The sequence below is a fragment of the Mya arenaria genome, chromosome 5, assembly GCF_026914265.1.
Source record: "Mya arenaria isolate MELC-2E11 chromosome 5, ASM2691426v1".
In the NCBI taxonomy this organism is placed as follows: domain Eukaryota; kingdom Metazoa; phylum Mollusca; class Bivalvia; order Myida; family Myidae; genus Mya; species Mya arenaria.
This window is the reverse complement of record NC_069126.1, coordinates 27,103,765-27,127,195: the sequence shown is the minus strand read 5'-3', so window position 1 is coordinate 27,127,195 and position 23,431 is coordinate 27,103,765. Positions and strand designations below refer to the sequence as shown.

Below are 23,431 nucleotides of genomic sequence, written 5' to 3'. Positions count from 1 at the left end.
CTGACCATTTGTACAGTTTCTTTTCACGATTTGAGTATGCTGAATTTCATTTCAGTAAAATATTTAGAAAGGAGTTAGAAGTTTGACATATTTCTTTAATGCAAGGTTCATAATCCTCTTACTATGTACATGTAATGTGTAAACTAAAAATCGAAATAACTACAAAAATGTTTATTTCAGACCAATACCTGGGAAGTTGGGTTAGACATCAATGTCACAGGGGTGTGGAGACACAATGTGACTGGTGAAGGTGTCACTGTCGCTGTGGTAGATGATGGTAAAAACTTAAGTTTATGTCAGTAGTATGGCGTTTCAAATTGTCCACTTAAGTCTGTATAGTATAATTTAAGATTAAGTGTAGGCAGTGACAATAATTACATAAATATTATAAAAATAACTTATTAAGATGACCATGACTATTACGCTGATAATAATGATGATGATGATGATGTTTGCCTATCTTAAAGGAATAGAGCACACCAACCCAGACCTGGTAACCAACTACAACAGGGAGGGTAGTTATGACTTGAATGACGATGATCCCGACCCCATGCCAGACTTCTCCCATGGTGAGCATATATTAAGGCTAATAATCTGAAAAAGAAACAAACTTAACATTATAAGATACAACATGGATACCAGTATGGTGTCTGGATTGAAAAGAAATATGTGTGATTTATACACAGTATTCTTTTTTTGTTGCATTAAGGACTTTTTTAAGTTACTTTCTTCCCAATACTTTTTTTATTTTATATTATGTACATTGTCTGCAAATTTTAACCACAGTTAATTTGATATCACGTGAGATTCTTTACGGGTATGCGCTACAATTAAACCACAACTCCTTTCAGAGTCCAATCACCATGGCACAAGATGTGCCGGGGAAATATCTGCCGTTCCAAACAATTTCTGTGGTGTGGGAGTTTCTTATGGTGCTCAATTCTCAGGTGAAATAGAACATTCCTATTTTCTTCTTTCGTGTTCTAAATTCTATAAGACTGTCCATTGTGGCATATGGCCTAAAGTCAGTAAAAGTTTTATTTTATGAACAGAGGTTACAGTATTGTTGTTGACTTAGAATATCAGTTTTTCAGAGATAACATGATATATCGCAGTTGAATTATTGTACAAAAATTTTATTAAAATAAATAAAAATTTAATTTATTTTCTAAAATTCTTCTTCTGTTATACACTATTTTGGGCAAATTAAATAGGGCCTTATAAAAAAAATACATTTGGTTCGGGGAACCTGACCCTACTTACAGAATAGGCACCGACCGTACCGTTTTATAGTCAGTTTAAAAAAAATAAAAAAATAAAAAAAAATTAATTCTTCTTCAATATGTAGTTTAAAACCTTAAATGCTTGTACAGAAGATAACTTTAACACCATTCCGCTAGAATAAAAAATGACATTTTTATATAAACCTGATAAAAAAATAAAATAAAAAAAGCCTACCTACCCTACCTATTTTTGAAAAGGATGTTACCCTAACCAAACATTTTTAGCTCACCTGTCACATAGTGACAAGGTGAGCTTTTGTGATCACAATTTGTCTGGTGTCCGTCCGTAAACTTTTACTTTAAACGACATCTCCTCATAAACCGCCTAGCCAATTTCATCTAAACTTCACAGGAATGTTCCTTGGGTGGTCCCCTTTGAAAATTGTTCAAAGAATTGAATTCCATGCAGAACTCTGGTTGCCATGGCAACAGAAAGGAAAAACTTTAAAAATCTTCTTCTCCAAAACCACAAGGCCTAGAGCCTTAATATTTGGTATATAGCATCATCTAGTGGTCCTCTACCAAAATTGTTAAAACTATCCCCCTGGGGTCAAAAATGGCCCCGCCCCGGGGGTCACTTGTTTTACATAGACTTATATAGGGAAAACTTTAAAAATCTTCTTCTCAAAAACCACAAGGCCTAGAACCTTGAAAATTGGTATGTGTCATCATGTAGTGGTCCTCTACAAAATTTGTTCAAGTTATTCTCCTGGGGTCAAAAATGGCACCGCCCCAGGGGTCACTAGTTTTATTACATAGTGTTATATAGTAAATCTTTAAAAATCTTCTTCTCCGAAACTGTAAGGCCCAGGGCTTAGATATTTGGTATACAGCATCATCTAGTGGACCTCTACCAGATTTGTTCAAATTATTGCCACAGGGTCAAAATTGACCCCGCCTAGGGGTCCTTGTTTTTACGCAGTGTTATATAGTAAATCTTTAAAAATATTCTTCTCCAGAACCGTAAGGCCAGGAGCTTAGATATTTGGTATACAACATCATCTTGTGGACCTCTATCAAAGTTGTTCAAATTATTGCCACAGGGTCAAAATTGGCCCCGCCCTGAAAGTTATTTGTTTTTATATAGTCTTATATAATAAAACTTTAAAAATCCTCTTCTCCAAAATATAAGACCTAGAGCTTTCATATTTGGTATATAGTGTTACCTAGTGGACCTACACCAAAGGTATTCAAATTATTGTCCCGGGGTCAAATTGGCCTTGCTCAGGGGTCATTTGTTTTTACATTGTCTTGTCACTTAAACATCTTTTCCTCTGAAAGTAAAGGTCAGAATGACTCCATACTTGATATGTAGCATCCTTACATGGTCCTCTCTCAACTTTGTTCAAATGGTTTTGTTTGGCCCCTTTTAGGGGTCACCAGAGCAAAAAATAGAAAAACCTTTAAACAACTTGATCTTATTAACTGCTTGATGGATCTTCAAGTCTGAAGCATCCTAGCATGGGCCTCTGTCAGGTCTTTTCAAATAATTAGTAAAAAAACCTTAACATTTTCTTCGCATGAACCCCTTGATAGATCTTCAGCAAATTTGGTTTGAAGTGTCCTTGCATGGACCTCTCTTAAATTTGTTCACATAATTTTGTTTGGCCCGGTTGCCATGGCAACCTAAAGGAAAATGTCAACAATTGGTTATAACCATCTTCTTCTCCTAAACCGCTTTGACAATTTTGATGAAACTACATAGGAATGATCCTTGGTTGGTGCTTTTTCAAAATTGTTCAAAGAAATTAATTCCATGTAGAACTCTGGTTGACATGGCAACCTAAAGGAAAATGTCAACAATTGGTTATAATCATCTTCTTCTCCTAAACCGCTTGGACAATTTTGATGAAACTTCATAGGAATGATCCTTGGTTGGTGCTTTTTCAAAATTGTTTAAAAAAATTAATTCCATGCAGAACTCTGGTTTCCATGGCAACCTGAAGGAAAATATAGGCTGTCATGTCCGCGCTGTGACTTTCTCTTATATGGACAGATTTTAAAATGACTTGCCATATGTTTTCGATATACCAAGACAACGTGTCGTGTGCAAGACCCATGTCCCTATCTCTAAGGTGAAAGATACACTAAGTGTTTATTCACAATGGAATGCTGAATATGAGGACATAATGAGTGTTGGCTGTCATTTAGTATGATTGCTTTTTTTTCTATGCTCAGAGGCAATTTAATATAACTTGCAATATGTATTTGACACATAAAGGCAAGATCAACTTTTTATGTATTTGTTCATAGATCAATGTCACATTGGGGGGCATTTGACAGCTCTTGTTCAATATTCTTTGAGAAACAAGCTATATTAATAACAAAGGTTAAACTCTTTTACTCAGGTGAGCGATTTAGGGCCATCATGGCCCTCTTGTTTTTTTCTAGGCCTAGTATGGAAGTGGTTGAAATAAACATAAATGATATTTTCAAACGAATATTTGGTTCTGAAATACTCTTTCGATGATAGGTTATGGTTGTCAAGGTTTATTTCATCTTTAACATGTTTGATTATATCAATAAAATCAACATTCTGCCATTTTCAAAATGATGCAACAGCAATTTTGAATTGCAAAGAAGTAAAAAGATAAGAGATTATCAATATTATTAATTTGTTTGATATTATCTTGATATCTTGCATGTACAATTCCAGGAATAAGACTGCTTGACGGACCTCTTACTGACAGCTTGGAGGCCCAGGCTTTCACCCAGGGCTTCCAGATCAATGACATCTATAGCTGCAGGTAGGTTTTTAGTTTGTACATGTACAATTCCTGGGATAAGACTTGCTTGACGGGCCTCTTACTGACCGTTTGGAGGCCCAGGCTTACATTCAGGGCTTCCAGATAAATGATAGATGCAGGTACTAATGATTTTAGTCCCATCTAAATGGAGATCAAAGTTGTAGTTGATTTCCAATAAATCTATCTCACTGTGATGATGCAAAGCAGATTCTCTCCGTCCACATTTTTCATTTTCAGGTTCTATCCGGCACTGATGCGGATTCTATCCGTCATGTTTACATTTAAAAGCTGAAAAGTAAATCGGTGAAAATAACAACAAGTGCTGTAATTAGGTTTGTGATTTTATACCTAAAGAATAACTCCATCAACTATCGACAAACAAACACAAAAAATGAAAGCTAATTCATCTAAACTAATGAAAATAAAACAGCGATCATATTTCTGACAGCAAATAGCATGCAAACGAAACCCTTAATATTTTCTTACTATCAGCTATTTACATCCTGATAATTACGTTTATCTTTTCAAAGAAGGTATCAAAGTAGGTATAGTTTAATTTCTTGCTTCTGTATATACTCTGCGATAAAATCCTCGCTTGTCGGTTCAGCGGAGCTCCGGATTCTATCTTTTATGAGTAGTTGTATAGAAATTTGGGCACCGGATATATTTTGACACTTGCACCAGGTTCTATCCAAGATTTGATTTTTGTTTGTTTGTTTGTTTTCAGCCGGAAAAGAAGATCAAATCAAACGTATATCATTCCCAGGCATTCTAATGACATAAACAACAAAATATACTAATTACTTGATACTCTTAAGATACGGGATTAGATCGTTTGTATGAATAAATATGGAGCAAAATCCAAATTCCTTAATTCACATATGAGAGTTATAAAGTCGTGAGAATTATTTGCTTATACAATTTAAAGTAAATACTAACTTAATGCTTCTTTGCTGTTGCCTGAAAACAAATGGTTAATTTTTGTTTGGTTTTGATTGTTGCAACAAGACCGTTATTTTTGGAGCATAGATGCTAATTAACAATAGTCCTGAAAAGAAACAAATTGTTGATTACTTTTAACTGCTATCCATTTAGTCATTAATTGGCTTTATTACATGAATCTAGAAGCTCGCGCATGTGCATGTGCACGGGCAAATATAAAGGCTTGCACGAGACTTGTACAATTTCTACATTGCAATACTCCCTGGATTGTAATCTGTAAACTAAAATACTTCATCCCTACATACAATAACGCACTTTTATCGATTACTTTCATTTTGCATAATTTTAATTCATCTTCCCTTTTAATGACTGTTTCCTATCTCAGGAAAAGGCATCCTGATTACCCCGGTATATAATTACAGTAACAATGTATATGAATATAGAACTCATGCCATATTTGCGACACAAATGAGCAGTGAGTTAAACTGATACCTTAAATACACTTCTAAGTATCCGACTAAGACTAAAGAATTGTTTCTGCATGTGTAAAAGGCAACCTGATATACCTAGCACCCCCGATCCAGAACAAGGAGTGCCTTCGAGTATATGATAAATATATGTTTTGCAAACGTTATATTTGACCTTTGTGTCACAACCCTTCTTTTACGTTTGAGACCGCTACGATAAACACAGATTTTTCTTTTTTGGCCTACTCTAGGCCCAACACTTTATTCGGTCGAGCATTCCAGAGTATTCCCTTACTAAATACACACACACTCCTCTAGCATTAACTACTTACAGACTCCAAAACAATATAACATGTAACGTGCCAGTAGAATTCGGTGACCACAAATGCTAGATTCCGTTGCCGTGTTAAATCGAAAAAAAGTTTTTTAAAACACGATTAAACAATGAATTTAGTTTAACTTGAAGCATGATTCTAAGGATAAAACTGCTATGCGTTCATATAATATGTTAGAATAAGTGATATTTCAAAAATAAAAACAAAAATCACCGTTTCTGATCGTCGCCTACGTTTTTCATGTACAATTTCTTCATTTTTTTTGGTTAATTTGACATCCCTTAAATAAAAATAGATTTACATTCACTAGTAATATGGTCATTCTTTAAAATAAAGATATTTTCCTAAACCCAAACGATAACAGTAACAATGCGAAGAAAATGCTGAGATGATTGTTGCGATGTTACGGATAGAATCCGCATCGGTGCTGGATAGAACCAGCAAATGAAAAATGTGGACGGAAAGAATTCGCTTTGCATCATCACCATGTATCTTAGAATCTGAACAATAGAGTTAGAACAATCAGCTTAGAATGAAGAACATTACTCTATGCCTTATATGCCCACCATAATGTCATCCTGGTTTTACAAAAAAACTCAGATATTTTCTTGCAAACTGTTTTTAAAATGCATTTTGCACTAAATTATTTCAGCTGGGGCCCCGATGATGATGGAAAAACTGTGGATGGGCCTCACACCCTAGCTGCTGTAAGAGATAAATTTCCAATATACCATACACAGAGAATTTAATAAAATGACATTCCTTGATTCGAGTGTAATTCACCATTTTATTTTTTTCTTGTTTTACACTAATATAATATATATATTTTGATTTCACTCAGCTATTTTAGCATCAAACTTTTCATCAAAATAAATATTGATTTTTCATGATAAACAGGTCATCTGATGAATTAGTTTTACCTGAGTTGCCATGAGATACAAAGAATATGAAACTTTTAATAGAAAGGCATAAAGCTCGCCAAAGGCTTGCTCATTAAATTTTCGTCAACTTTTTTGGGGCGTCTCATGTAAGATATACATGTTGTTTAGTGGGTTGCTTTTGTACCTTGATGAATGTTCTCTCAAATAACAAGAATTAAAGAACTGATGATAAACTCATCATTTTAAATTGAACATGTTACATGTATGTTTTGTAAATTGAAAGCACAGTCTTGATTTTGTAACCAATTTTCGCAGAAATTTTGAAGCAGGCTCCATTTTCTCAAACAATCATATTGCCCTTTTAATAGGATCAGGCTAAGCTCTCTTTTTTCGGTTTTCATATAATATGTGTAACTTTCACTTTTTAAAGAGGATTGAGTCTTTCAATATTTATTTTTTCAAGACAAAGATGGAGCCTAGTGATTACTTAAGGATGTATTAGGTAAAGTTTATGTAGGTAAAAATTCTTATGCTCTTCAAATCTATTTTTTAATTAAGTTTAACTTTACCTTTTCACCAATTTTGCAGGCTGGTATGAAGAAAGGCATAGATTTTGGTCGACATGGTTACGGAAGCATCTACGTGGTTGCTAGTGGCAACGGTGGTTATGAAGGAGACAACTGCAATTATGATGGCTATGCAAATTCATTGTACACTGTAACAATAGGTGAGAGTTTATTTGAATACAATTATAGGATATACTTGAGTTGCCAAGGTATCAGTTTTATTATTTGGTTGCTATTGACAACAAGGGTCAACAATGGGAGAAGCTTACTATGTCAGCTATGAACAGTTGTTACCATAGGTAAGGTAAAACAAGTTTTTAGGTAATGCTAATAGGCAAGATGTAGTAATTATTGTTTGTGGAAGTTTTGGAAAAAAAGATGTTTATGTTCTATTTCTAAACTAGATTTCTTTCAATAATTCCTTGCTGTGATAAAGCTACATTGCCTGAAAATACATAAAGCATTGATTTGAAAGGCTATTTTTTAGTTTTTCAATGAAGGTTGGGTCAAGCCATAATGCCACAAATTGGTGTTGACAAGTTTCATAAATATTAAAAACAAACATCTTAAGTGAAGAAAAACTGTAGGTAAATAAATGATTTTCAACACTGAAATTCATTTTTTGAGTTTTAATCAAATTCTTTTCCAGTAGAAATAAGAATGTTATGGTTTATACGCATACAACTTCTTAAGTCATTGCTTAACTTATGTTGATTTCCAAATCACTTTTTGACTTTTCAAAGTCATATTAGAAGAAAAGTGTCTTAAAAATAGAAGTATGTATATTCAATAAATCATCGGAAAATAAAGTATTTAAAATATTATTAAGTAATTATATCATATGACCATTGAGACACTTAACTTAAAAAATGTCTTTAGTTAGGAAATGACTTATGATGTTTTATGAATATCGGCCCTGAAATCAAAATACATTACCCTGTTCTACTGCCAATGTCATACTACATGCAATTTTATCATTCCATGTTCTTCAGGAGCTATTGATGAGACAGGTCACATGCCATTCTACGCAGAGGAGTGTGCATCCATGTTGGCAGTCACATTCAGCAGTGCTAATGGCGGCACTAACAGGGATATTGTATGTGCTTTCTTGCAATTAAAGGCTTCTATTACTTAGTACTAGACTTTGTTGGTGGTTTTTGTTTTACAATCAGTAAAGTATGTAAAGGACTACAGTATTGAAAGAGGTTAAGTTTAAAGTTTTAAATACCTTAACATTCTAGAAATGGTATTACAGGAATAATTTCATCTAACGTAAAGTCTGATGAAAGTGTAAACAATTTTAACTTCCCCTTACTTCCAATTGCATTACCTCTTTTCTTGCATTATATAAGCTACATTTATTTAGTGAAAGGACGTTTTGTCTAAAATGGATCTTTCATAATTCTTTGAAAATTATTAAAATAAAGTAGAAAAAATACCTGACATGAACATACATGTATATCTAAAGTTTGGAAGTGTTAAAAAATTTATGTCTGAAGGCGTATAGCCCTTTAAGGGACTAGACACCAGATGATACCTTTGCAAGAAAAAAAGGAAATTGTCAAAAACTTTGTTGTGTACAATGCATTGAATCTCACTGATGTATTTTCAAAATATACTGGGATTGTCTACCACATGTATCCCAGTAAGTTTAAAAAGAGCGTCAGTATATCTATCTGTACTCATAAACAGAGATGATCAAAACTGGGAAACCATAATGCACTATTTTTAAACCTGGCAACTCAGATGAGACAGGAACATAACTGTAGCATTTATTCTTTTAATCATGTAAAACAATGTATTATCGGGCTCCTACTATCTCGTAATGACAATTGTAAGCTTATTATAAGGAAATACTGTATTTGCCAATTTTTGGACCATCTGGTGTCTAGTCCCTTTAAAAACATATATTTGTGTTACATAAAAATGGCCCTGCCTTATATTTTAATCACAACTGTATATTGTTCAGGTGACCACAGACTGGACATCAGGAAGAGGGGCGTCCCGTACCGGGTGTACTGAACATCACACTGGTACGAGTGCAGCTGCACCCATTGCTGCGGGGCTTATAGCTCTGATGTTGGAGGTTCAGCCTTGTCTTACATGGAGGGACATCCAGTACCTGATTGCGCTCACTGCTGAAAAGGTACTGTATTGTTTAACTGGGCAATTTTGGTTGCAAGTTAAAAAGGCATAATGAAATTAATAATAAAAAAGCATATCATTTGTGCACAGATATACAATATCAGCCTTTGTAAATGGGGTTTTCAGTCAATAAATACATGGGCACAATTTCCTAAATTAAAAAAAGCAACAAAATATTGCTTTAAAGCTGCACTCTCACAGATTGAACGGTTTGTAACTTTTTTATTTTTTGTCTTAGAAAGAGCCAATTTGTACAAAAATCCATGGAAACCATTTATATAAGACTGCTGACAAAAAACTAAAACGCAGGTTTGTATATTTAAGTTCAAATTAATGTTTTATGTATTTTTCTTAAACAGTTAGTAACGGTTTAAGCCATAAAACAATAATTTTCGAACAGAAATATGGAAATCTACGATCTGAGTTTTTGTCAGCTATCTTATATCATTGGTTTGCAGATATTTACGCAAAAAATTGCCATTTTCATTACAAAAAATAAAAAAGTTGTAAAAATGGTAAATATGTGAGAGTGCAGTTTTAAATAAAAAAAATATTTTGTGCATCTATGGAGTGTAAACCTAGTTTGTGGTAAGGTCCAAGCTATTAAGAATGGTAACGAAGTAACTTTTTTCCATCTGAAAAATGTGCATGGATGGAGGGCAAAAGTGTTTTAATTAGATTAGATATCTGCTACAAAGTAAAGTTTTGACCACTGGGTTCCGCTACCAGCATCCGCTTATTATTTGTATTTTGATCTGATTTCTGACACAAATTTGGGTTAAGTAAAAAATGTAATAATTCTATTCATTGTAGGTAGACATAGATGTGGCTCACTGGCAGAAGAACGCGGCTGGACTATGGCACTCACACAAACACGGGTTTGGACTTATGAACGCATGGAGGCTGACCAATGCTGCAACAGTAAGAAGACTGGGAATAATGAAATTCTATATTTAGACAACTTTTACTGTAACTATCAACAAGTATTTACAAGTAAATGATTCATGGAAAGGGGGACACAAAAAAGTTTTTGAAAATTGTTGTGTATTTTATTATTAAGGAACATTTTGTAAACATGCCCCCAATTTCTCAAGCAATCTTAAATCTTTTATAACAGAATGAAGGTAAGCACACTAGTTTTTTTTCGGGATATTTCTTGTTATATTCTAAATTTCTTGAGTTCTGGGACTTTTTATGAAAACAATCTTTATTTATCAAAATATATATTTATTTATTTTGGAAAATTAAGTTCAAGTAAGAAATTTCACTAAATTAAATAAGATACCCAAGCTTGCTACACATTTTTTTCAAGAAATTGAGGCCATTAGGTAATAGTTTCTTGTTTAGTAGGGCATATTAACATGATTATGAAATAAGAAGGCTGATAAGCCCTTTTGGTCATCAGTTTACAAATAGTATTAAAGTAAACTCTTCAAAACATACAGGGATTTTTTTTAGTATATGCCTTTTGGTTAAAAGTAATTTATCAGTGAAATGAAAATGATATTTCTTCCATGCTTTTCGATGAAATATGGAGTTATCAGTGAAATAACAACAGTGACAATATCAATTTTATAATTATCCTCTATTTATTCAAAATAATAATATCTGGTGTTTACTGGGTGCAAAATCGCCAATTCCTTAAATAAAAAGAAGGTAATATGCTAGTTTCAAATATTTTCTAATACAGGTGTGGAACCAGGTACCCTGGCAGACATCATTTTCCTATGCCCAGAAACATGTGAACCTACCTATCACAAAAGGAAACCATCATCCTCTCAGACTGTCCTATAATGGTAAAAAAAGTAATAGTTTATAACCCAGAATTATAACAAACTATCTGGTCTTCATACAATTAGGACATGTTTAACCTGCCGCCTATAGCAGCAGTTTAAGAATTCAAATTACTCCATATTCTTTGTACGAAGCTGAAAAACTACTTGAATGAAAATAAAATGTGTTTTTTTTTAAAAATCCTCGGAAGTGTACTCAAATGTTCAAGCAGTCTCAATTAACTAAATGAAATAATAATAGTAATTATAGTTTGCAAAGCTTGAGATTTTACAATGGTTATGAATTATGCTTATCTCATAGCAACTACGACAACAATAGACATAAGCATTTTACTTGATTATAGACATTTTACTTCATGAGAATGTTATCTTTCTAGTTACAGCCAAAGATGTTGCGAGTTTTGATCTTAACCTTTTGGAGACTGTGTATGTGACTGTGACCATACAGCACCCCCGCAGAGGTCACCTTGACATCAGGCTTATCTCTCCACATGGGACAGAGTCTGTCATTGGGGCTACTAGACATAAAGACAAGTAAGTGTATTGTTTAAGGTACCTACTTGCATAGTGATATATGGCTTTGTTAACTCTGGCCTTCTATTGGTTTTGTTTACTCTGACCTGCTATTGGCTTTGTGAAGTCTGGCCTTCTATTGGTCGTGTAGACTCTGACCTGCTATTGGATTTGTGAAGTCTGGCCTTCTATTGGTTGTGTAGACTCTGACCTGCTATTGGATTTGTGATGTCTGGCCTTCTATTGGTTGTATAGACTCTGACCTGCTATTGGCTTTGTGAAGTCGGGCCTTCTATTAAACAAAGGGAAGTCTATTGTGTTTTCCGAACCCTGCCTTCATTTTATTACTGTAGTTTGATCAGGTGATAAGTTTCCTCAAACACTTCGAAAAACCTGCTTTCAAACCTGCTGCTAATGTCATGACAGTGCTCCATCAGGCGTTAGATTTGTGAAACAGTTTGTCAAAGTGTTTTTAGAAACTAAACTCTCAAACTCTGGTAAAAAAAAAAAAAAAAGCTTTAAGCCGTGTAGACTCTGTAATGTATCATTTAAACTGGTGAAGAAATAGTAAAGTTAACTTTGTTTAAAGTCTTCATTTATGACGTAAGCATTTATGACTTAAGTTATCACATGGTATACACACACTGATTATAACATAGTTATCATTGATCCTTATTATTGCACATTCACCCTCATGGAAACATAGAGCAAAAACACATTTTAAATTTGTTTTGAGGACATCATGTTGGAAGAAACATGTCTGCACTAGGAATATGTAAATAATTACATGTTCCTATTATGCAGTTGAGGTTCAGTAATTCAAAAACTTTTTAACTTATAACCTTGTGAAGGACATTACTCATTGTGATTTTTTGTGCTATACTTTATGTTCAGTCTTGAACATCGGGAGCAATCCAAGTGACTGAATTAATTGAACACTCGATTTATAAATTAACTTATCATATTAACAAAACTATTTTGTTTATTACTGGAATTAAGATATAATTGCACTTTATTATTGCACATTTCACCCTCTTGAAATACTAGAGGGTAAAAATACAACAAGATTGTTTCGAGGACATATAGTTGAAAGAAACATGTCTGCGTCCATACGATACATCAAGGTACATTTCAACCTTATGGAACAATTGTTTGTTTGTTTGTTTATTTAAGTTTATCAAGTTCTGCCCGCACCCATTGGCTGCATTATGGCTTGACCCCACCGTGACACCATCACGACTTAAATTGTGTTTAAATACCATAAGTGACATGAGATGGAAGTGACAGCAATTCGCAGTCAAATCCAGACATTGGAAGACTTGAAGAAACAGAGTGAGATACAAGAGATCCTGGTGCGATTCCCTAGCTCTTTGTGAAGAGACCTCTTGGTTCTTTAACATGCTCGGCGTAAAGCACCAATACACAGGATACAACTTTCCTGGGTTGAACCAGTACTGAGTACACCACTTTTCTAAGCACTACCCTTTAAATACCAAGCACCATGCAAGGAAGCTACTTGTACCAGCTTTTTACGTCTTTCGGTATGACGTGGCCCGGGATCAAACCCACGACCTCCCGCTCCGTAGGCGGACATCTTAACCACAAGGCCACGGAGACGGTCCTGGAACAATTGAGGGTGCAGATACAATTTAAAGGCCTAATTTAAGCCTTCTATAAGTGCCCCCCCCCCCCAAACCGTGTATTTGTACACAACCTCTGTTAATTGATCTTAATCTTATTGCCTAATTGTCTTATCAGATCTCCAATCTGAGCCAATAAACGAATACACAGAAAATTGGCCCCTAACGTGACACCAGTGCAATTAGCAGGAGATGCACAGCAGGGGATTATCATGCCAAACATTTCTTAAACTAGGCCTTTAAGATTGTTTTTAGGGCATGGAGTTGAAAGAAACATGTCCGATGCCTAACAAAACATCAAGGCGCTTTTAATTCTATAAGCTGCTGGTGTGAGATTACCAAGCACTGTCTGGAGGGAGAGTAAAAGATTTGGACAAAACAACATTTGCACATAATGGATAATAGTACCATACAGAACCCCTTCCATCTTCAAGGCCAAGTGAAGAAAAACAGATATGGATTTAGTACTCTACCATAACAAAACCAAATAAACGCCTACCAGCCGCAGAATATCTATTTGATGGTACTTGGATGATCGCTTCTAAAACCGACTTAAAACATTCGTAATCGTATGCCAAACCTCTATTCAAACTCATAGCAAAAAAACAGTTAAAGCTCCACTAAGTTTGCTATTGTTGCGAATGAACTGCAAAGCATATAATGAACATTTTACACTTTGGTCATGGTTTACAAATAGTTAAAAACTGCTGTTAAGTAATTACCAAATTATCAAGTATTTCCCAATTTCTAATCTCTTCACATTTGGGATCCTTTACACAACATTCTTAATAATGTCTCTAAAATTGAAATGCCTACGGAATTGATACAAATGCACGAACTTCCCTTGAGAGCTTTAATAAATAATACATTTTACTTAACTAATTTCTATCCTAGACGTTCCCTCTGGATGGCCACTATGGAAAATAATCACAGTAATTGTATCCAGTATTCTGATTGTCAGTGTGACCATTCTCATAATTTGCAATCTTTCTGCCTTATCTCAGTGTCAAAGTAACCGAAATCGTCATCAACCACGCCCACAATACAGTCAGGTGGTCTACAAGGCCGGTGTGGAATCGACTCTTGCCCAATCAGAAGCGAGGCCTGAAAGAAACGAGATCTTCAACCAATCAGTGCAACCTTCAACTCAGATGTCGGAGGCCATCGCAAGGTTATACCCGTGTCTGGACCGTGTCAGTTCGAACCCTGAGGGCCATAATTAAAAATGTTGGCAGACAACGGCCCCGTTTTATGTGTCACTGAAAAAGGTCGTTTATAATATAGCAAACGGCATATAAATAGTTATTGACATATTTTAGGTCCAAGATGGACTTGTATATAGAAATTGTTACCGCGTTATCATCAATAACTGTCAGTGAGGAAAAATTCATTACGAAACACAGACTCATACTCCACTATAAAATAGGAATCTAATTTGTGCTCCGGTCTACATTTGTTTGATAATGCTATACGTTCAATTCAATACCACCGCAATGAATTCGCTACCTAAATGCACAATTCATCTCATCATGAGACAAGTTCTGGTCAGGTGGCTGACCGCGTTTGTGAGCGCGATGTTTCGCGCCACTCATAATGATGACTCAGGCAATCTTCGTCCAGGCCAAACACCGATGGACCAACTGTATATGGATGTATACCGGATGGGAGTGTGTCACCTCCTGGGATCGTGCCATGCCCGCATGGACTTCCTTCATGATGTCCATGCAGAGGTCCATTGTGCAGCTACCCAATGCCACGTGGACATATGCTGGTGTTGCAGTGAAGCAATTATCACTGGCCTTTCTGTGCGGACGCTGACGAGGATGATGACTGTATCCAAAGCGTGTGGACCCGAACCATACGGGATCTCACCCTTCCCACCAATGGACCCGTCCCATCATTACCGCTTCCAGTGTGGCGGCTAATGGTCACCTGTGAACGGTTTTCAAGTGAGCGTCCATGATCTCCGTTCTCAACAACAGCGCAGACGTCCACAGTGTGGATTAACTGCTGGGCTTTTTCAAGACAACAGTGTGTTGTGTTTATTAGTGTATTGTACAGTGTGTTGTGTTTCTTGGTGTATTTTTAATTTCAATGACATTTATTCAGATCTCTTTTTTTCGCTACATCGTTTATTAATCACATTTGGTTCCAGGGTTTCCTATTTCACATCTTTGAATTTACCCGTGTCAGTTTGAACCCTGAGGGCCACTTTGAAAAATGTTGGCAGACAACGGCCCTGATGTCACTGAGCACTTTGAGACTGCTTCAGACTACATTTACATTTGTTATCTTGTGTTACATGATTTTCGATTATCTGGACATTTTTGTATGAAAATTGTGTGCTTAAAGTATAGAACTATTTTAAGAATTATGAAATTATCTGATGTGAGTAGCATCAACATTTCATTTTTAAACAACAACATTGATTTACCAACAACTAACCTGGGTCCTCACTGGGGAAACAAGAACATTCAGCGCAGCTATCTTGTTGAATGTCCAAGGTGAAGTGCCACCTTGACAGAAAAGGCAATGTGTATAAATACAGGGAGCTGTAACCAAGGTGACAAATGCTCAACTTGTCACTCATAAAGTTTTACTTGTCATAATCAAATCACTGATTGTGGATAAGTTGGATGTTGATTATTATTATTGCCTAATTATCTTTTATTAATCAAGATGGAGTGATTGGTTTATTGGCTTGGTTGACATAATCTGTCAGGAAATGAAACAATAGGTGCTAAAAACATTTATCAAATCAGTTGTTAAGAAACCTTGTGGCCCTTTTGTTGTAATTACAATTATGCTTTCAAGATATTTTGAGATACTGTTTTTGATTTAGGAATTTTGAGATGAGATAAAAAAAATATTTGTAATTTTTATCAGATTTAGCAAATAAATAACTTAAAACAGAAAGTTAGGAGGAAAAATAATATAATTCTGAGCCCTGTTCACAAACCCATTATATTTCCTTTATTTATTTGGTGATAATTCATCAAATGATTAATAATACATATTATATTTCAGCCAATAAATATATCTTATTTTATATATAATTTCAACCTCTTTGAAAAAAATAGCAATAGTTCAGTAAAAACCAATAATATTATCATTTTCATGTTAGAAAATCGTTGGAAACAATCAGACATTCAGAATTAGGCATAAGGCTGTGCTATCATTATGATCAGAGTTCTTAAAATGTTTAGATATTTTAAGAAAAATTAAATTGAATATGGTAATTAAATAAATTGTAGGACATAAAAAGGGCAAATATGTTATGGAATCATTTAAATACAATAGTTATTTAGATTATTGGTATTTGTGATATCACAAAAGAACAACGCCTATACTCTATTGATACCAAGCTCTTTTTTGAAGTCAAAATTCACTAAATAAAAAGCTTGAAATGTGCTCTTTTTTGAAGTCAAAATTCACAAAATAAAAAGCTTGAAATGTGCTAGAAAAAAATCAGTCAATATTCGGTTCAGAATGGGAGAAGACACCCTCGTACATGCAGCATGTTTGGTAAATTTGCAAGCGTCATGACCAACTTCCACACCTGACCTGCCAAGGATTTTGTATCCATGCTTAGTGTTGAGAATCGGTTCCAGTTTGACTATCGATAATCAGTTCCACTGAAGTATTGATAGTACAATCGGTCTTGACCTTATTAATTGTAGTTTTTGTGTCGCCTGAAAAGACGACATATAGGGGTTACTTTTGTCGGCGGCGGCGGCGTCCGCGTCCCATTTTCGCTTGTCCGGGGTATATCTCCTAAACTATTAGTGGTATCAACTTGAAACTTCTTATGTAGATAGATCTAATTGAGGGCAAGTGCAGTGCACAAGAACTGTTTCTCTTGCTTCCATATTTTTAGAGTTTTGCCCTTTGTTATTTTTCATGCTTAAAGTTTTGTCCGGGGCATATCTTGTAGAATATAAGAGTTATCAACTTGAAACTTCATATGTAGATAGATCTCATGGAGGGCAAGTGCAGTGCACAATAACAGTAACTCTTGCTTTCTTAGTTTTAAAGTTATTGCCCTTTGTTAATTTTCATGCTTAAAGTTTTGTCCGGGGCATATCTTGAAGAATATAAGAGGTATCAACTTGAAACTTCATAGCTAGATATATCTCATTGAGGGCAAGTGCAGTGCACAATAACAGTAACTCTTGCTTTCTTAGTTTTAAAGTTATTGCCCTTTGTTAATTTTCATGCTTAAAGTTTTGTCCGGGGCATATCTTGAAGAATATAAGAGGTATCAACTTGAAACTTCATAGCTAGATAGATCTCATTGAGGGCAAGTGCAGTGCACAAGAACCGTCACTCTTGCTGCCATATTTTAGAGTTATTGCCCTTTGTTAATTTTCTTGCTTAGGTTTTGTCCGTGGCATATCTCGTAAACTATAGGAGGTTTCAACCTGAAACTTATTCCGTAGGTATATCTGATTGAGGGTTCAAATGCCACCTACACTTGAAAGTTAAATGGCAACATCATTGTCTATAAATGAATAAAATGCCAATCTAACAGCTATAATGTCGACAGTAAATAATTCGTCAGGCGACACATCCGACTTGCGGAGTTCTAGTATTATTGTATAAGAACTCGTAATTCTTAACTATGCTTATGTTAAGCATATGTTTGAAGTTAATTAGTGTTGTTGTTGCTTTCGGCCATATTGCTATTGTTAGCAACTGAACACTTCTGAATGTATAAATGAACTCAAAGGAAAAAATTGGCGGATATTAACCGAAAGAAGAAACGATGATTGAGACGATGATCGATTATGACCAAAAACAATCTATTGTCGCCAATTTCAGGCCCAACCAATAATGTTTCGATTATAATCGATCATCGAAACATCACTATCCATGCTGCTAACATATGAAAGATATTGTTGGTCTTTTACATGTAATGTTTATTTTCTTCTTCTTTTGTTTCCAGTTCAAGTGGGGGCTTTGACAACTGGACATTTTCCACTGTGCGCTGTTGGGGTGAAACTCCAGTCGGCACATGGACTCTCATTATTATGGATACAGGTAGGTCACTCACAGTGTCCACCAAATAAACCAACATTTTCATGCACTCTCAGTCAATTATTCCCTTGAGTTCACTATCGTTCTAAGCTTGCCTGTTTTACACAGAAAAAGTCTAGTTATTGTCGTAACCATGGTGATGTCATTGTTGAATTGTTACCTCAAACAATATTAAATGCTGAAATGTTTTTATCAATGCCCACCCGTAGAAAAAGTCCAATAACTATTGCTAATTCAAATAATCAAGTTATTTCCCGTGGGCCATTGGAAAAATCAATAACAGAAAATCACTTATGGTGATCTTGCTTTTTAAAAAGTAGTGGGGGGGGGGGGGTAATATTTGATTAAGTATTGATTAATTGACAGTAAACTGTCTAGATGTCAAAATTTGCTTTTCCAAAGAAGACGGTTAAATCGAAAATTTACTAAAATGCTTTTACATTATTATTTCAGACTCAAGTGACAATTACAGTCAGGGCAAACTTGAGAGTTGGACGTTGAAGCTGTTTGGAACGCCAATGACCCCAAAACAGTTGAAGGACAGGAAAAGGTTAAAAGTTAATAATTTGTAATAAACAAGATAATCAATAACTTCTGCAAAATGAAACCATAGGATGACCACAAGCTCTATACTTATTTTTATATTTGAAAAAAGATAATCACAACCTGCGTTTTCTGCTATTACAGCAGCGTACTGGCATACTTGCATTCCATTATATATTTTCACATAGGATTTGGGGTACACATTAACAATGACAGAAGTATGTAATTTTTCCTTAAATAATTGTAAACACTCCTTAACAGTGGCATGTCATTTCAGGTCCATAGAGAAGGCTATGCATGGTGGAAACCTGAGGAAAAGTATGTCCTGTTCCCCACCCCCTGTTACCGCCAGGCCTGACACGAGTCTATCTGTGAAAACATTAAAGGTATGTTAGGAAATAGGTATTGTAATTCCTTCACCTAAAAGTATGTATACATAATATGATTGATTTCCAAGGATTTGAGTCTGCTCGATGTCTGTTATGTCCATTGAAAGATCTTTATGAAACTTGTGATTCATGTTTTGATCATTAAAAAGATGTCCCAACTGTGTTTGTAAAATGTGCCATTCCAAGGCCAAGGTCAGTGTTCAAGGTCAAGGATTAGAGTCTTGCATTTTGTGTCTGTTCCATATTCCTTCATTATACCCTGAGATTATATTAGAGTTGCTTTTATCACATCCCTAAAATGTTGTGATGCATGCAAAAAAGTATTGCAACTACAAACATGAAACTTTGTAGGAATGTTGGTCAGCATGGGCTATTTTGCACCTGTCATTTCTAACAAGAGTTACATCCCTTGACTTACTTAGATATGATCTGAAAATCATTGTGATACCTGTAACCACAATTATACTGCATCTACGCTCATGAAACTTCACAGGAATGATGGTTATCATGAGATATAGTGCACCTGCATTTTCTATGACATTTTGCTTTATCTTACAAGAGTTATTGCCCTTGAATTATTTAAAAATGGCCAGAAAAATCTCATGTATCTCCCAAATTATTGCAACTACATATATAAATTATCATTGGAATGTTGGTTTGTTGTGCGCATGTGATTTCTTTTTCTTATTGATGGATTTTTATGAAACTTTTGACATATTCTGATCATCAAAGGGATGTTTCGAATCCTGTTGGAACTGTGCAATTTGAAGGTCAAGTTCACTGAACTTAGGGTTGAGGATTTGAGCCTTGCAGGCTAGTTCCTTAGGGAACTTTGGTCACCTGTTCTACTCATTGAGGTGATTTGTTGAGTGGAACTTCCCCATTTTAAGGTCAAGGTCACCGTACATTGTCAAGAATTTGAGCCTTGGCATTTTGTGTCTGCTCAATATCTCTTATACATATATATGAAAAGATCTTTATGAAACTTGAGTCTTATGCTCTACCCATCAAGGCAATTTGCTGTAAATGCTGTATGTTGGACTTGTGCCATTTCAAGGTCAAGGTAACTGCAAGGTTGAAAATTTCAATGTTTTGAGTCCACTCTAGTTATTCTGCATTTATAGAAAGATCTCTATTAAACTTAGGTCACATGTTCTACTAGTGATGTGCATAAATTATTTGAAACTGTGCATGATCAAGGTGTAGGTAACCAGGATTTGAGCCTTTTATTTTTGTGTCTGCACATTATATTTTCAAACAATATACAATGTTTTTACATTAAATACATACGAGTTGTTTTCACTCTGCTCTTTCATTACATAAAATGACATTTAAAACAACACATTATATATATATGCTCATTTTTACTGCCTCATTGTTCATGTGGCAGGGGAATTTAGCTGTAGTTTCAACCGCCCTGTACATTTGTTTATTTTTCACTGGCTTTCTCTAATGTTCTTCTAAAACTGTATTTCAGTAATGAAACACCCTATTTTTTGTACTTTTGAACTTTTTAACTTTCACCCATGTAGTTTATGTATCATGGACTAGTCTTCTATCATGATTTATGTTTCAGGTCCTTACAGTAATAAGCTGCTTTTGTTTCTTGATGGCTATCTATGAAACGTTTGAGTACATTTTCTGCTACGACAAAGAGAAAGCAGAACAATCAAGAACACTCACTCTTTTAAAACGAGCCCATCAAATTGCTGCAAGACATTTGTATGGTGATTCGTCTCCAGGTGACTCTCAGGAAGCAATTGGTCTGCTTAGCGGCGAAAGTATTCAACTTGATACATTCCAGTCTATAAATAGTAGTGATATCATACCTATAAATAGTACTAATATCATAGAAACTGACATTGACCTGGGGGAAAATTTGTCAAATTCTGCGAATGGGCAACATTCTAGAGAACCTTTATCCAATATTGGAAATGGTATTGACCTCCAAGATGAAGGCCAAATTCATGCAAAATAAACAGTTTAATGATACTGAATTTTACTTAAAAACATTATATAGGTCATATTATTACTATAGAAACAGGAAAATGACATTGACCTTTATTCAAAAGATGTAGATCACATTGTTGCTATCGAAATAGAAGAATGACATTGACCTTAAGAAGCAAATACATTGACTAGGCAAATTTATTTGTTATTGTAACCATACATTGTGTTGCATTATATGTCATTTTTTTAAACCAAAGTTAATTTTTCTGCAAAACTGAGTGATTGACATATTAATAATGTTCATTTGATTCTGTGATATTGTTTTCCAAAGCAAGCTTCCAACTGTGATTGACACAAATTTTAACAGAAAGTTTTCAATGTTCATATTGGAGTTTTAAAATCGAAAAGCATCTCATTTAAGATGCTTCATCATGTAAATATTGTTATTTATGTGGGTTGGCTTATTATTGATGTTGGGATAATTTTTGATACTTCTGTATTTTCTACCATTGATTTCATGTTGATCGTGTCAACTTACTTTGAGCGGGCTTCATTTACCAGTAAATAACAGTTTTATATAGATGTTTGTGTTTTTAAGATTTACAATTTATTTTTTGAAATCCAACTTTGCAATGCATAACAAGTTAATGAAAACACTTCTTATAAAGGTGAAAGGTAATTTATTTAGTTTGGTACGACTGCAAATACTTATTGTTTTTAGATTTTATTTTACAATTTGAAATCCAACTTTGCATAAAATCTGTTACTAATCATGTAAAATGTTTTGATATGGCATGCTGGACAATTTACCATATAGAATTAAAAATTTGTATGCATTTTCCTCATAAATGTATTTACATGTAGAAATCATGTCATCCGGATGGTCTCCATTATATATTTGACAACTTGGCTTGTCCCTGTAGTTTTCATTGTATTTTTATCTTGCATTCCAAATGTTTACAAATATTTCCATTATTTTACATTTTATATATATGTGAACTGTGATGTTGATTTTGAATTCCATTATCGTTTGCATATAAGTTTTATATATGTATTGAGTTTTATATACATTCATTTTTATGTCTTCCAAATACGGTATATTTTGTTATTTAAGGCCACACCAAATTAATGTTTAGTTCTCCAGATTTTCTACACATATTTCTGAAAATGCCAATTTAAAAAAAAAAAAAATTAAGTGACTGCTCATTTTTTCCACAGAAATTTCGAATAAAAAATCAGTTGAAATATTTGAGCTTTCTTTATTGTTATGGGAAAGAATACCAAAAAAAATCCAAATTTGTCAAACAAAGATTTAAATTTGTCTTGATTAAGTATTCATGTTGCATACAGTGTTAAAATTGTGTTCAGTAAATGACTGCCTGTTGTGCTTATTGTTAGTTTGTGTGTACCGTTATTTATTTTGGTTTGGAATGGTAGAAGCTACATATCGTTTTTCTCTGGTTTAATGCTGCACTCTCACAGATTGACTGTTTTGACAACGTTTTATTGTTTAATTTGCATTGAGTCAATTTTTGTGTAAAAATCTGAAAATCAGTGATATAAGAGTGCTGACTTAAGATCCGATTACAGTTTTTCATATTTACGTTTGATTATTTATGTTTTATGGCTAATCGTGTTATTAATGCTTTAAGAAAAAATATTTTATTGTAAAACATTTATTTTTGAACAAAAATACGAAAACCTGCAGTCTGATTTTTGTCAGCAGTCTTATATCACTGGTTTCCATACATTTTTATTTTTTTTTGTCTCATTCCAAGACAACAAATAAAAAAGTTATCACAACCGTCAATCTGTGAGAGTGCAGCTTTAAAGCCCAAGTATAACTCCAATTGTCCACCAAAAGGAGTGCATTGTCTTATATGAAATTTTTGACCACATATTTTGTTTCTTTTATGTAAAGAAAGCCATTGTTTAACCTTGCGGAATCCGTCATAAGTTTTTCAGGGTGCTGCTTGTTATTTTTGTCATGAGTATTCTAGTCTAGATTTTACTTGAAGTTTTAAATCGGTATCAAATATAATAGCCTAGTAGTTGTAAGGTATTTTGTCAATTTTAAAAATGGTAATGTGTTATGTTATTACACTGCCTGTGAAACTGTGAAGGAATACAAATAATAAATTATGGATCAATTTGTCATTTTCTTTCGTTATTTATCAGTTTCAATGCTTGTGATTGATGT

The 23,431-nt window shown here is 34.3% G+C and overlaps 1 protein-coding gene across 1 annotated transcript in view; it reads left to right on the top strand.

Moving 5' to 3' along the window:
- LOC128235585 (proprotein convertase subtilisin/kexin type 7-like) overlaps positions 1-23,386 on the top strand; it is a 24,739-nt gene extending 1,353 nt beyond the window's left edge. The window contains exons 3-17 of the mRNA XM_052950396.1: positions 181-277; positions 468-569; positions 852-947; positions 3,940-4,030; positions 6,427-6,481; positions 7,244-7,382; positions 8,214-8,317; positions 9,191-9,367; positions 10,180-10,287; positions 11,057-11,162; positions 11,537-11,693; positions 18,258-18,352; positions 18,803-18,899; positions 19,170-19,278; positions 20,858-23,386. Coding sequence (XP_052806356.1) covers positions 181-277; positions 468-569; positions 852-947; positions 3,940-4,030; positions 6,427-6,481; positions 7,244-7,382; positions 8,214-8,317; positions 9,191-9,367; positions 10,180-10,287; positions 11,057-11,162; positions 11,537-11,693; positions 18,258-18,352; positions 18,803-18,899; positions 19,170-19,278; positions 20,858-21,259 — 1,935 coding nt within the window. The 3' untranslated portion in view covers positions 21,260-23,386. The remainder of the gene's footprint in view (positions 1-180; positions 278-467; positions 570-851; positions 948-3,939; positions 4,031-6,426; positions 6,482-7,243; positions 7,383-8,213; positions 8,318-9,190; positions 9,368-10,179; positions 10,288-11,056; positions 11,163-11,536; positions 11,694-18,257; positions 18,353-18,802; positions 18,900-19,169; positions 19,279-20,857) is intronic.
- Positions 23,387-23,431: the final 45 nt, after the last annotated feature.